General features: G+C 39.8%; 1 protein-coding gene across 2 annotated transcripts in view; it reads left to right on the top strand.

The window, feature by feature from the left end:
- Positions 1-13,483, top strand: part of LOC122656141 (ABC transporter G family member 28-like) — a 173,375-nt gene that overhangs the window by 75,362 nt on the left and 84,530 nt on the right. For both annotated transcript variants that reach the window (XM_043850592.1, XM_043850593.1), the window contains 2 exons: positions 9,112-9,185; positions 10,169-11,088. In XM_043850592.1, the coding sequence (XP_043706527.1) occupies positions 9,112-9,185; positions 10,169-11,088 (994 nt within the window). The remainder of the gene's footprint in view (positions 1-9,111; positions 9,186-10,168; positions 11,089-13,483) is intronic.

Below are 13,483 nucleotides of genomic sequence, written 5' to 3'. Positions count from 1 at the left end.
GATTAATTTTAAGACATGCATCATGGACTATCTGCATCTGTTTGCATGTTTTCCCTTGCTTGGCTCAGTGGAGCTCACCCCTATGGATGTCCCTTATTTTTAGATGGTATGACTGGTTGTGAGAAACCAGGAGTTGGATCTGATGCTGCTTCAGACTTCCACACTGATGAGGGTCGTTTGGTGCAAGAGTTTGAAGTGCACGATGTATTCTGCATATGCAATGTGTGTATGTTCCAGTGATCTGGCCTGACGGAGCAGGCTATGTTCTTTTGTGTTTATATATTATTTTTGTATAGTAAAGTTTATAGTGGTTGGTTATACTTTTAACTTACGTTACTTTTGTAAGAACTGTATAGTTGTAATATAAGTCTCAATCTATATGAATATCAAGTTTATCGCTCAGATCTTATTATTTATTGTTGTTATCATTATTATTTATTCTCTTCCGCTGCATTTTGATTACTGTGTTATGATAAACTGTGAATGGGAGTACTGTACTTATGATCCTGGAGGTTGGTTGGGTGTCAGCTGGCATCCAATCACACCATGCCCCTTATTAACCAGGCCGGGGTGTGACATATGCTGTCAATCTAGGTTGGGATTTGCAACAATTGGATGTGAAAAATGCATTCCTTCATGGAGAGTTGGAGGAGGAGGTTTATATGGAGGTTCCTTCAGGTTTTTCTTGTGACAAGACTCATGGGAAGGTTTGCAGGCTGAAGAGGGCATTATATGGGCTGAAACAATCTCCTAGAGCTTGGTTTTGTAGGTTCCACAAAGCAATGATCTCTGTCGGATACAAACAGAATAATGCTGATCACACCTTGTTCATCAAGCGAAATGGGGATAAAGTCACTCTTCTTATAGTCTATGTCGATGACATAGTTGTGACTACTAATGATTCAGCTGAAATTTCCCACCTGAAGACTTTCTTGGGACGAGCATTTGAAATAAAAGATCTAGGACAGCTCTGGTACTTCCTTGGGATTGAAGTTACCCATTCTCCCAAAGGCATTTTTCTCTCCCAAAGGAAGTATGTTCTAGACCTACTCTTAGAGACTAGTTTGTTAGGGTGTCATCCATGTGACACTCCTTTGGAAGCTACTACTCATCTGTAAGAGAAGGATGGTGGTCCGGTTGATAAGGGACGATATTATCGGTTGGTGGGAAAATTAATTTATCTTTCCCACACTAGACTGGACATTGCATTTGCAGTAAGCTTAGTCAGTCAGTTCATGCATGATCCTTACTCCACTCATATGGCTGCTGTTCTTCGTATTCTCCATTACTCAAAGTCAGCTTCAGGAAAAGGGATTCTTTTGTTTCCGCATGATCATCTTCGCATTGAGGCTTACACAGATGTTGATTGGGGTGGTAGCCCTGACAGGAAATCCACCTCAGTTTATTGTACTTTTATAGGAGGTAACCTTATCACTTGGCAAAGTAAAAAGCAAAATGTGGTGGCAAGGTCCAGTGCTGAAGCTAAATTCCGTGCCGTGGCCCAGGGTATATGTGAGTTATTGTGGCTTCAGAGCTTACTCCAAGATATTATTGGTTCTGTTCATCATCCAATGATGCTGTACTGTGACAACAAAGCAGCAATCAGTAGTGCCCACAATCCAGTGCAACATGATGGTACCAAACATGTGGAGATCAACAAACACTTCGTCAAGGGAAGTTAGAAAGTGGGCAGATTTGTATACCTTTTGTGAAGTCTGATGATCAACTTGTTGATGTCTTCACTAAAGGGTTAAGTGGAAAGCTATTTCATCCTAGTCTAATTAAGTTGGGCATGTATGATATCTATGCCCCAACTTGAGGGGGAGTGTTGAGTTTTTTTTTTGGGGTGGTTAAAGAATTATAGAATTATATTACCAAAGAGAAAGAAGCTACAGAGGCCCCAAAAAGGGGGGGGGGAGAGGAACAAAAGACTAGCTAACACAACCTCAAACAGAGGAGGAGGTCGGCTGGAGGGAAGAGAGGGGCAAATCCCAGGAGACAATAATATGTTTGTTCCTTGGGGAATCAATACAAAGGGAAGTTATATTTGTGAGTTTTCCTTTGATGTCGAAGGAGATGGAGTCCCAAATCTGGCCAACAGTCCTGGAGTTGGAAGTCCATTTCCTAATGTTACGCTCCATCCAAATTTGGTTGATAGTAGCACAAAAAGCAAGTTTACCAACTATGTCGCATAACGAAGAGCCCGAGAAAGTCATATCAATCCACAACCATTCCCTAGAGAAGGGAAGGATTCTTCGACTGCGAGGCCAGCATTTGCCTAGGATTCCCTTCCAAATAGCCGAGGAAAGCAGGCAATCAAAGAAGAGGTGGGCCGCATCTTCCATTGCGTTCCAGCAAAGACTACACGAAGAGGAAATTGGGATTTGACGATGGCGAAGGAAGGACTGCGTTGGGAGGCAGTTGTTGAAGACACGCCAAACAATGAAGCTATGCCGAGGGATGTGGCCCTTGAACCAGACAAGCTTTCTCCAAGGAGCTAGATCACTTCTAATCCGAACAAAATTCCAAACATCTTTTGATTTAAAAATCCCCAAGGGAGAAGGAGTCTAGGAAACACAGTCACACTTCCCTATAGGCCTTCTGGGGATGGAGGGCAAAACATCCTAGGCTTCAAGAAGTCCCGGGTGGTTGGTGGTGGGAGGGCACCAGTCCCCATTGGATAAAATGTCAGCAACCCTGGATTGGCTACTTAGGCCAGAATTGTAAATAGCTCTGTTGCTGATCGAGTGAATGAATACCCTTAGGGTGCCAATGATCTAACCAAAGAGCGGTGGAGGAACCATCTCCAATCTTGGAGTGAATTGCTTTGAGAGCCGTCGACCTGAGAGAGAAAATTTTGCGCCAAACCCAAGAAGCATCTGAAGAGGAAGAGACTGTCCAAATAGAATCAGACCGAAGAACTCCAGAGTAGATCCAGTTAACCCAAATGCTGTTCTCTTTAGAGGCTATCTTCCAAATTAGCTTAATAATCCCTGCAGAATTCACATCTTTTAAACGGCAGAGACCCAAGCCCCCCTCTTCTTTTGGGAGGCAAACAGAAGCCTAGCTGATGGGGTGAAGGAATCTAGTGGTTTCAGCCCCTTTCCAAAGGAAGGAAGCCATAAGAGATTTTAAAGCTTTGATGGTTGAGGATGGAAGGCCATAAATACCCGTCCAATAGATGTAGGTAGATTGGAGCACAGACTTGATGAGAACCAGCCGGCCCGCATAAGAAAGCAACTTGCGCTTCCAAAGTTGAAGCTTTTTCCTGATGAGGTCCAGCATAGGCGAGCAGTGATGGGCTGTGAGCCTAGCTGGAATCAAAGGGAGCCCCAAATATTTGACCGGAAACTGGCCAAGGGAGAAACTCGAGAGCTCCAGCAAAGCAGCCTTTTCAATATCAGACACCCCTGCTAGGAAAAGTAGAGACTTTGTGGGGTTTATCTTCAAACAGAGAGCTCCTCAAAATGCTGCAAACAAAACATAATGTGCTCAATGGATTCATGGGAAGCTTTGGAGAAAATCATGAGATCATCCACAAAAGCCAAATGCGTTAGCTTTAGGGCTTTGCATTTTGGAATAGGGACAATGAGCTGGCGATCCGTGCAAGATTGGATGCTTCTGAAAAGAACCTCCATGGCTAGAGTAAATATGTAAGGTGATAAGGGGCAGCCCTGACGAATGCCCACAGAAGAAGAGAAGAACACCGTTGGGCTGCCGTTGACAAGGACTGAAAATTTTGCTGTAGAAATACATTGGTGGATCCAATGAGAGAACACAGGGGGAAAGCCCAGCTTGGAAAACAGACTGTCTATAAAGTCCCATCTGAGGGAGTCAAAGGCCTTGTGAATGTCTATCTTCATTAGAGAAGCCGGAGGGTGGGATTTGCTATCAAATCCTCTAACAACTTCATTGCAAAGAATGATATTATCAGATATGCTTCTCCTAGGTATGAAAGCTGATTGGTTTAAACTAACCAAAAGGTCCACAACAGATTTTACCCTGAAAGCAAGGATCTTTGCTATGAATTTGTAGAGCAAGTTACAAAGAGCTATTGGCCTGAAATCTGTCATTGAAGAGGCGCCTTCCTTCTTAGGAATGAGACAGAGAATGTGTGGTTCACTCCTTTAACTTGACTGGGATTGAGAAAAAGGCTTTTGATAGCTTTTATAAGGTCCACCTTTACAATATCCCAAGCCGCCAAGAAGAACCCCAAGCTGAAACCATCGGGCCCCGGATGTGAAACCCACCTCTAATTTGAACTTTTTCGAACTTGTGTGATTATAGGTTCTGGGTCTGTGTCTATGCTTGCCTCTATGTTGTGGGTTGCATTGGTGGTGGATTCAGAGCAATCCTTTGATACAACTATGGAGGATTCCGAGGAGCCAGGATAGCTAGCTATCCTTGAGTCTGAAAATCCTGCCGGGTTCCAGCATATCAGTTTCCTATGCCAGACATGCTGGGTCGAGCATATGCGGAACCTCACCATATCCTAGGCTAGTATATAGGTAAGAATCCCAGTCTATGTATATATATATACAATTCTTGTTTAATTACTGTACTAGGGGCAGAATAGTAATTTTTACCTAGTGGGACCCACACCCCTTTGTAGATCTAGACTGCTTAGGTGCCAACATACCCGGGCCCACTTCCATTACCTTTAAAATCCTAAGTTACAACTTAAAAATCAGAATTAAGTAATTAAATTACTTTAAAAACAGATTGGGAAATTACATTTTAAAAACTGATTTTAACTAAGAAGTAACAAACAGCCTTTAGTAGACTTTATATATAAGAAATCCTTATCTTAGGATTTCATTTCTACACCAAATAGAAATCGTTCCAGCCTTGGGAGCTTAGAAGAAAACTAAGGAAAAGAGAAGAAAAGCTGGGATTACTCTCTTCCAACCTTGAGATTCAATTGGAATTGGAAATTGGGGCTGCCATCATCAAGAACCCTCTCAATTCAGGTAAAGCCTCTAAACCTGAACCTGTTTTTCCCAAATTACTCCCTTCTCTCTTCTCTAATGGATGAATCATTGACCCATATCAACCCTAACATGATGAACCCTAGATTGGGTTGTTCAAAACCCTAAATTGAAGACCTAATTAACCAATTTATTATTCTAGGAACAACCTGTAACCCTAAATCCCTATTTTCTCAACCTTTTCTCTATATGTCATGCAGATTTCTTCTTAGAATTAAGTCCTATTTCACCCTAGACCTAATAGCTTAGATGGTTTTTGATAAAATCCCCATTTAAGACTTAGTTATAGCTTGGTAGGTTACTAAAACCAGGCTGTAATACCAATCCCTTATCTCCTTCTTTCATTTCAGCCATTTTCTTAAAAAAATTGTAGAATTTATAATTATTTAAAATTTTATTTGAAGCCCTAATCTGATCCTACATGCAAATGGGTCAAAATCTTCCAATTGCTGTAATCTATCAAAGCCCTAAACTAATTTTGGGAAAGTAGCCCCATAATTCATTGATCCATGGACTTTGGATCCCAAAACAGCCACTGCTAGCTGAACCAGTTTCACACACCTGAGTTATAAAGTGAACCGGATTCAGCCAGTTCTGAATCTGGTTCTACCTTTTGGCTTGGATTCTTGGGTACCTTATGCTTTTACCTAGGACTACATTAGACCTAATATTTGTTATATATTGGTTATTTAGGGACTAATAATCATCAAGTGGTGTATTAATTTGGTGTGTATTGGAGCTTCATTGGTCTAGGGATAATCTCCAGTACAGATAAGGGAATTCTGACTTTCTTTGGAATGTTTCTTCTTTAATTTTTATTTATGTTGGCTGCCATGTACATCCATCATCCTAATAGTATACTCATGTAGTTTTTATAGCTTTTGCTTTGCATTAGAAGTATGCATGTTATAAGTGTCATCTCATTTTTGCATTTGCATACTTTTATTATGATTTAGTGTGATGTGTTAAGAAATGATGTTGGACTTCTAAATTACTATATATCGCTGCTTCTTATGACATCATGTTTAGAAATGCATATGGTTAGGCTATCATTAACCCAAATGCTACGACCCTTGCCAACAGGGGTAAAGGTGTTGGATAACCCGTGGCAGGTCTGAAGGGTTAATACCAGAATGTCATTCACTGTCCCATATCTGATGAGTACATACCGGAATGGGAACAACAGTAGGGTTATCACTGGGGGTTCGTCGGGGTCTGATGTGTATATTCCGGAACTGACGGGTCCCCACCGTAGTAGTGGTATTCTTGGGAAGACCGATGAGTTTATTCCGTGACTGGGAATATCATACCTACTACAGTAACATTTATACCTCATGACACCTAGACATTGATGTTAGTAGCATTGTTAGATATAGGTCATGCATCATGGACTATATGCTTGTGTTTACATGTTTCCCTTGCTGGGCTCAGTGGAGCTCACCCCTGTGGTACCTCTTCTTTTTTAGATAGTGCTGCTGGTTTTGAGAAACCAGATGATATTGATATTACTGCTTCTAACTTCCACACCGAGGGAGGCCGTGCGGTTCAGAAGTTTGAAGTTCATGAAGCCTTCTGTGGATGTGATGCATGCGCGTTCACTTGATCTGGCCTGATGGAGCAGGCTAATCTTTTTGTGTTTATAAACTTTTTGTGAAATATAATATGTAGTTACTGTTCTACTTTTGTACTTGTGGTGCCTTTTGAGAACTATACATTGTATCACAGGTTTCACTTAATATAAATACTCAGTTATCATCTAATTTCTTTATTATTATTGTTATTATTACTGTTTATTCTCTTCCTCTGCAATGATTTACTGTGTTTATGAACTGTGATATGGAGGACTGCGCTAGTTGATCCTGGGGGATCGATTGAATGCTAGTTGGCATTCGGTCACACCTTGCCCTTACTAACTGGGCCGGGGTGTGACACCGGAGCTCTGTTGGTTTTAAGAGAACGAATGGCTGCCTCAATTTCCTCATCAGTAGGAATGGCCTGCAAGGAGGAGATGTATTCATTTGGGATGAATTTGTTGAGAGATGATCAGGGAAAGGCCCAGCCATTCGGGAAGAGTTATTGAAGATGCTCATGAAATAATTTGCAGCTAGATCTTTGATGTCCTTTACACTGTGAACTTGGGTGCCCTCAGAATTTGTAAGCTGCTGGATGGAGCTGATGTTTGTTCTGGACTTCATAGAACGGTTGAAGTAAGCAGTGTTTGAATCCCCCAAATCCAACCACTTTATTCTTGCTTTCTGCCTGGCAAAACTTCCTTCTTGAGAGAGGAGGGTTGACAGATCAGTTGCTGTCTCTTTGGAGTGTTGAGTTATGTAACCCAATAAGGGTATTTTGGTTCTTTTCTTGTTATTTCCCTGTTATTAGCATAGTCGGCTGTACAAGGATACTCTTGTAATTCTGCCTTATTATTGAAAGATATAAATGAAGGGGCTGGATGAACAAACAACTCACTTAGGCCATTCTCCTATTTCCTGTTTAGTTAACATGCTTCCTAGCCATATTTGGGAGAATCGTATGGGCTCTTCAGGGACATCTAGCTCAAAATCTTTTAATGAGGAGATATAGGTTAATAGGACACTATCTAGAGAATCTCTGGAGTTCTCTGGCCTCTGCATGCAAGCATGAGCACATTTATTCAAGTGAATGGTTTTCATCACCTTGAAGTTTGATGAACTCACAGCCCAGCACTAGAATCTGTCTTTGTTACTTGCTAATCTGAGTTCACACTTTATCGAAGGATGTAGGAAGCAATGGGAGGTGATTTTCTTTATGGTGTATGTTACTCAGAATGAGAATATGTGTTGAAAGAGGTTTATAAATGTGAAGTTCATGTTTCTAAAAATAACCATTTGTTTTTGTGTGATGATATATATTGTTGTGTCCTTTACTTAATAGCTTGAACTTTTAAAATAAGTGGTTGTAACTTGTAACATGTTATCAGAGCCAGGAGGTTGGGTGCTCAATCCTTGGTAAGTTCAAGGGGTTTGTGTTATGTGTTGTTGGGTCCCCTTGGTGCCACATGATGGTGTCATGTGCAGAGTCTTGTGTGGGTGGGTGGGTGGGTGTGTGGGATTGTGTGTGTGTGTGTGGGGGGGGGGGGGGAGGGGGTGTTTTATTTTGGATGAATTTTAATTATAGATAAAGGGGCAGGGGTGTTGTGTGTTGATATACATTGTCGTGACCCTTACTTAACAGCTCGAGCTTTTAGGATAAGCGGTTGTAACACCGTTCATTTGTGAAATTCTTAGTAGAAATGCCTAATGTAATGCTCGATGTGGCACAGATTTCCATCACAGAATATGAGATTCTGGGTCCCTACATGCAGTAGTCATTTTTTTTTGCTTTATCTATATGGAAAATGTGGCAAAAAAAATTTAAAATTTAGAATTGAAGAAAGTTTTGAAATTCAATTAACTCGAATGGTGATTACTGAAACTGAAATATCTGTGGGAAATAATGGGGTCACACATGTTTTAAAGAGCAGATGAAGAAGGAAGAAACAATGTGCCGAAATAGAGGAAGGGAAACGGTAATTCATTCTTTTAATGGAGGCTGAGTGAAAAAGAACAGATATAGAATTTGGGTTACTAATCTGACCTCGAATGATTAACGAAGAAGGCCCAATAGAGCTTTTTGTTATGATAGCTGTCTTTGATACTAGAATGACTTGAGAGTGAAGAATAAGGTAAATACACATGTTTTAATTTCAAAAGACTAGTGCTCTCCTTTGTAAGATGCTTTCTCTTGTAGAGAGTTACCGTGAAGCTAAAAAACATTAATTATGACAAAGTCGGAATAGAAGAGATGAACCCAAATAGTATGAAGTTGCAAAGTTAGCCTTCTGGAGTTTTGGTAAATAGGTAGAAATTGAGTGTGCCATTTCTTTGAGATTTTGCCCTTTTTTTTGTACTTCGTTCTATTTATTTCTGCTTGATGTCCATTGCTTGGACTTCTTGCATTAATTTTATGTGTGGTTTAACTTATATTTATTTATTCTTTGTAGCTGACCTCAAGGATAAATATTTTTGTGTGTTGATTCACAGAAACAAACTCAAATCAAAGGATTGCTTGCTCTAGGATTTGATATTTAATGATCACCTTGCAGGGTGCTTCAGGTTGGCTTCTTGTGATCCAAACTCTGCAAATCAAAATATTCATGCATATGGTATCATGCTTTTCGTAAGTATTTATCTCTTTACTTCTTATCACGTTTGTTTATATTTTGAAATATTACTAAACTTGTATTGTCTCCACAGTTCTGTTCTGGATGAAGTATGATATTAAATTCGAAATTTATGTTTGTTTTGGTTTTATTTTCTAGTTCTGATCAATGAGGATAATTTGGTGCGAAAATATCCATTACATGTACACATATGGAGAGCTTCTCTATATGATCCACTCTTTTTGAGCCTCATGAGTGGGGGGGGGGGGGGAGGAACCTTTTGATCAACCCATCCATAGGATGGGAAAGCCCCACTTTGGATTAGCCATGTTGTCAAGTTTCAGGTTCCATCTCGAATATGACCCACTTTATATTGGCATATTTCATTTCATTTTTCAGTTGTTGACTCAAGATGCTCAAAGTTGAATTTGCTAACGATTTCTAAGCTTAATATCTCCACGACTGGAATCTGGTTGCACCAAACTTTGGCAGACCGGGTGATGATGATGGTGGAGAAAAAATGCACTAATTTGAACCCCAGCAGAACCATCACATTGCAAATATTAGAACTGTCCAGGCAAGGTTATCTGGACAGATTGTCCAGGAATATTGAAATTTTTGAGTGGAAAAAATCTGTGCTTGGTTGTCGTAGTTAACAGACTTGCCTGGGGCATGCTCAACCAGTTCAACCGTGACTCTATAACTGGGTGGATGTTTGTATTGTCCGAATTTAAACAGTATGCTACTTTGAACTGTTTTGACCATCTATGTTAGGCATAAGTATGGTCCACATGTAGTTGTTGTTAATAGCAGCCAATCCCCTCAATCTTTTGGAAATTATTTACATTCTCTTCATTTCTCATGATGCTTACCTTTTACACTATCTTCTTTCTTGAAACATCTGTTATTTAATAAATAATGCAAAAATTATGTCATTAATTCCAAATACTGATCATTTTGCCAACAATCACAGAAATTGACTCTTTACATTCCAATGTAGGCTGCATTGAGTACTTCGCTACTCATTATCTATAACTGTTCTGACCAAGTAATCACAACTCGGGAAAAAAGACAGGCCAGATCTAGGGAAGCTGCAGCAAGGAGCGCCAGAGAAACTGCACAAGCACGTGAAAGGTGGAAATCTGCAAAGCAGGTTGCTAAGAAGTCTGCAATTGGACTGCAGACCCAGTTATCACGTACTTTTTCTCGTAAAAAATCTGTGAGACAACCAGAGCCACTGAAGGGTCTTGGTCAAGCTAAGCCTGGAACTGATCAGGCCTTATTACCACCAATAGCCCCAGGTCCATTTCTGCAATCATCCACAGCGTCAAAGGGGAAGAAGAAGGAACCAAGTAACCTCACAAAGATGATGCGTGAACTTGAGGAAAACCCTGAAAGTAATGAAGGTTTTCAATTGGAAATTGGAGATAAAAATCTAAAAAAGAATGCACCAAAAACAAAGCAAATGCATACCCACAGTCAAATTTTTAAATATGCATACGGGCAAATTGAGAAGGAGAAAGCTCTGCAGCAGCAGAACAAGAATTTGACCTTTTCAGGAGTTATTTCAATGGCTACTGAGAATGAGATCAGGACCAGACCTGTGATTGAGGTTGCCTTCAAAGATCTGACCCTCACTTTAAAAGGGAAGAACAAGCATCTAATGAGAAGTGTTACTGGGAAAATTGTGCCTGGACATGTTTCTGCCGTCATGGGCCCCTCAGGAGCTGGAAAAACAACTTTTCTTTCTGCACTGGCCGGAAAAATTACTGGATGCATAATGACTGGTTCAATCCTTATAAATGGAAAGGATGAATCCATCCGTTCATACAAGAAAATTATTGGGTTTGTCCCACAAGATGATATTGTGCATGGTAACTTGACAGTGGAAGAGAATTTATGGTTCAGTGCGAAGTGCAGGTATGCCACATTTAGTGCCTAACCAATAAATGCAGTACTTATTCTACCTATGCAACTTTACTTTGTGTATGCCCTTCAAGTAACATGTATTACTTTTTTTACATGCGGACTCAATAGCTTTACTGCAAAGTTCATCATAACCAGCAAGAATTTTACTAACGAAAAAAGCTAGAATACATTATGGGTCATGATATGTGAAGTGTACATTAGTCAATTATATGAGGGGTGCAATTATTTTTGTTTCTCATGTTAATTTGGCATACTTAAAATGAGGGTTATAATGAGTAATTTCTGCAATATTTTCAGCGCACTAGTCCTGTTGAAAGCCTCTTAAGGGTCAAATAGGTGAAGTCAAGGTTTAAAGTATCGGTATCGGATATTGTATTGGTCGGGCGATTTTAAGAGACATATCGTATCGTATCGGAGATATGTATCGATTGGTGCAGAAACGCATGAAAATGATCAAAATACACATGGGAATACACTTTTGGACATAAAAAACAATATAAACAATTTATGTCATGTATCATGCATATACACTACGAATTGTGAATAATCAATAACCAGACAAATTTGGCATTTTGAAATTGTTATAAAATATTAAAAGATGAGATTTCTTACATGTAGAGTCACTCTATTGCCATGAAGAATGTCGGGGTGGATCAAAGTCATGTCTGTAAGGCTCTTCAAGAATAGGAGCGACTAGGATGAAAAGCAATTTTCTGTTTTGGGTGAAAAATGCAAAGATTTGAGTTCAAATCTTTGTAAACGTATACAAAGAATGCATAGCTAACTTAGTTTAAATCATAGCAAAAAAAAGACCTAAAATCAAAGATTTGAACAAAAAAATCAAGTGTTTTTCAAAAAACTTACCAAAACCTTCAAGAACACCTTTTCATTTCGAATCTGGGTTGTTGGATGCAGCAAAAGCTGTGATTCCACCTCCTTTAGAATGGTTTTTTACCAAGGATTTGAAGCCCTCAAAAAATCAGGTAAAAAAAATGGGTTTGAACCTTGATTTTGGGGTTTTTCCCTTGGCTGGACAAGGCTTTTTTCCGCCTGGAGCCTTTCTGTATCGTGTTTTGCTGGATTAACTGAACAAAACCCATGTGCTTCTTAAGTGTGTTGAGACATATCGGTACGTATCGATATGTATCGGGCGATATGATACAGTCGAGATATTTTATTTATTTTTTAAATAGAGACGTCTCGTTATGTATCGTATCAACCACAACTGATACCGAGACGTATTGGCTGAGACGATACAAGATGGACCGATACTTTAAACACTAGGTGAAGTAACATGCATTAAGGAGGTTTCCTTGGTAAACTTGTTTTGGTGAAAACTGTTAAGAATAGTAGTTTTAGGGGTATATTTGTATATAACCACATCTTTATATGTTCTTTCTGTTATTTGTATAAGGCCAGGGGTCTCTGTGTAATTACCTATTCTTTTCAATATAAATAGTTTGTCTCTAGTTTGAGACATAACTCAACAATCACAAAATCGTGTTTGCTCTCTTGGAGCTTTTCTCTCTTCTTCTTCTACACTAAAACATAACATGGTATCAGAGCTTATTGTTCCTGGAGTTTGAAGGTGATAGAAGGTTGTTTGGAAGGCTAAGAGTTAGTTTTTTTCTCTTGGTTCTTGTTGGTGTTTGAAGAAAACCCTAGGTTATCTTCACAGATCTGTTTCTCCCTTGTTTGGAATCCAAATGGAGAGCAACCAAGTACTCTAGTTTCGTTTGGAAGTCCTCTTTCTTCCCATTGTATCATCTCAAGTCTCTTGGAAGCATCAAAGGGTCGGAACTGCATTTTGGCCAGGCCTGTTCTGCCTGTTTTTTCCGCCAGCCAGGGTACTTGATTGGAAAAAGCTCTTCAATAGAGATTTGTTTGGGGGATTTTTTGGGCTAGTCAGTAACGTTTTTTGGTAAGGAAGGTTTCTCCTTTTTATTCTGCTGTTGTTTGATGATCGTGTGAGGTTCTACAAGCTTATTCAAGTTTTTTGTCACTGTTTGTCCCTATTTTTGACTGCTGTTTTTTGAGAAGAAGTTGTTTTGCTTGAGGTGCTGTTGTTTGGGTCTTTTAAGTGTTTGACTTAAGGTCAAGATGGGTGAAAAAAATGTTGAAACAGCCTTGCCTCCACCTCTGTCATATGAGAACCCAAATGTTCAACTTCCCATTGTCAAGCTTGACAATAAAAATTACTTGGATTGGTCACGATCTATGAAGCTAATCCTTCGGAGTCGAGGGAAGTTGGGGTACATATCTGGGAGCATTAAGACTCCCCCCTCTACTGATCCAGTGTACTCCAAATGGGAAACCGAAAACTCCCTTGTGATGACTTGGCTTATTTTTTCGATGAAGCCGGAGATTGGAAGAAGGTTTATGAGCA

The sequence above is a fragment of the Telopea speciosissima genome, chromosome 3, assembly GCF_018873765.1.
Source record: "Telopea speciosissima isolate NSW1024214 ecotype Mountain lineage chromosome 3, Tspe_v1, whole genome shotgun sequence".
NCBI classification, from domain to species: Eukaryota; Viridiplantae; Streptophyta; class Magnoliopsida; order Proteales; family Proteaceae; genus Telopea; species Telopea speciosissima.
The sequence above is the reverse complement of the archived record's forward strand: the minus strand, read 5'-3'. Positions and strand labels throughout refer to the sequence as shown.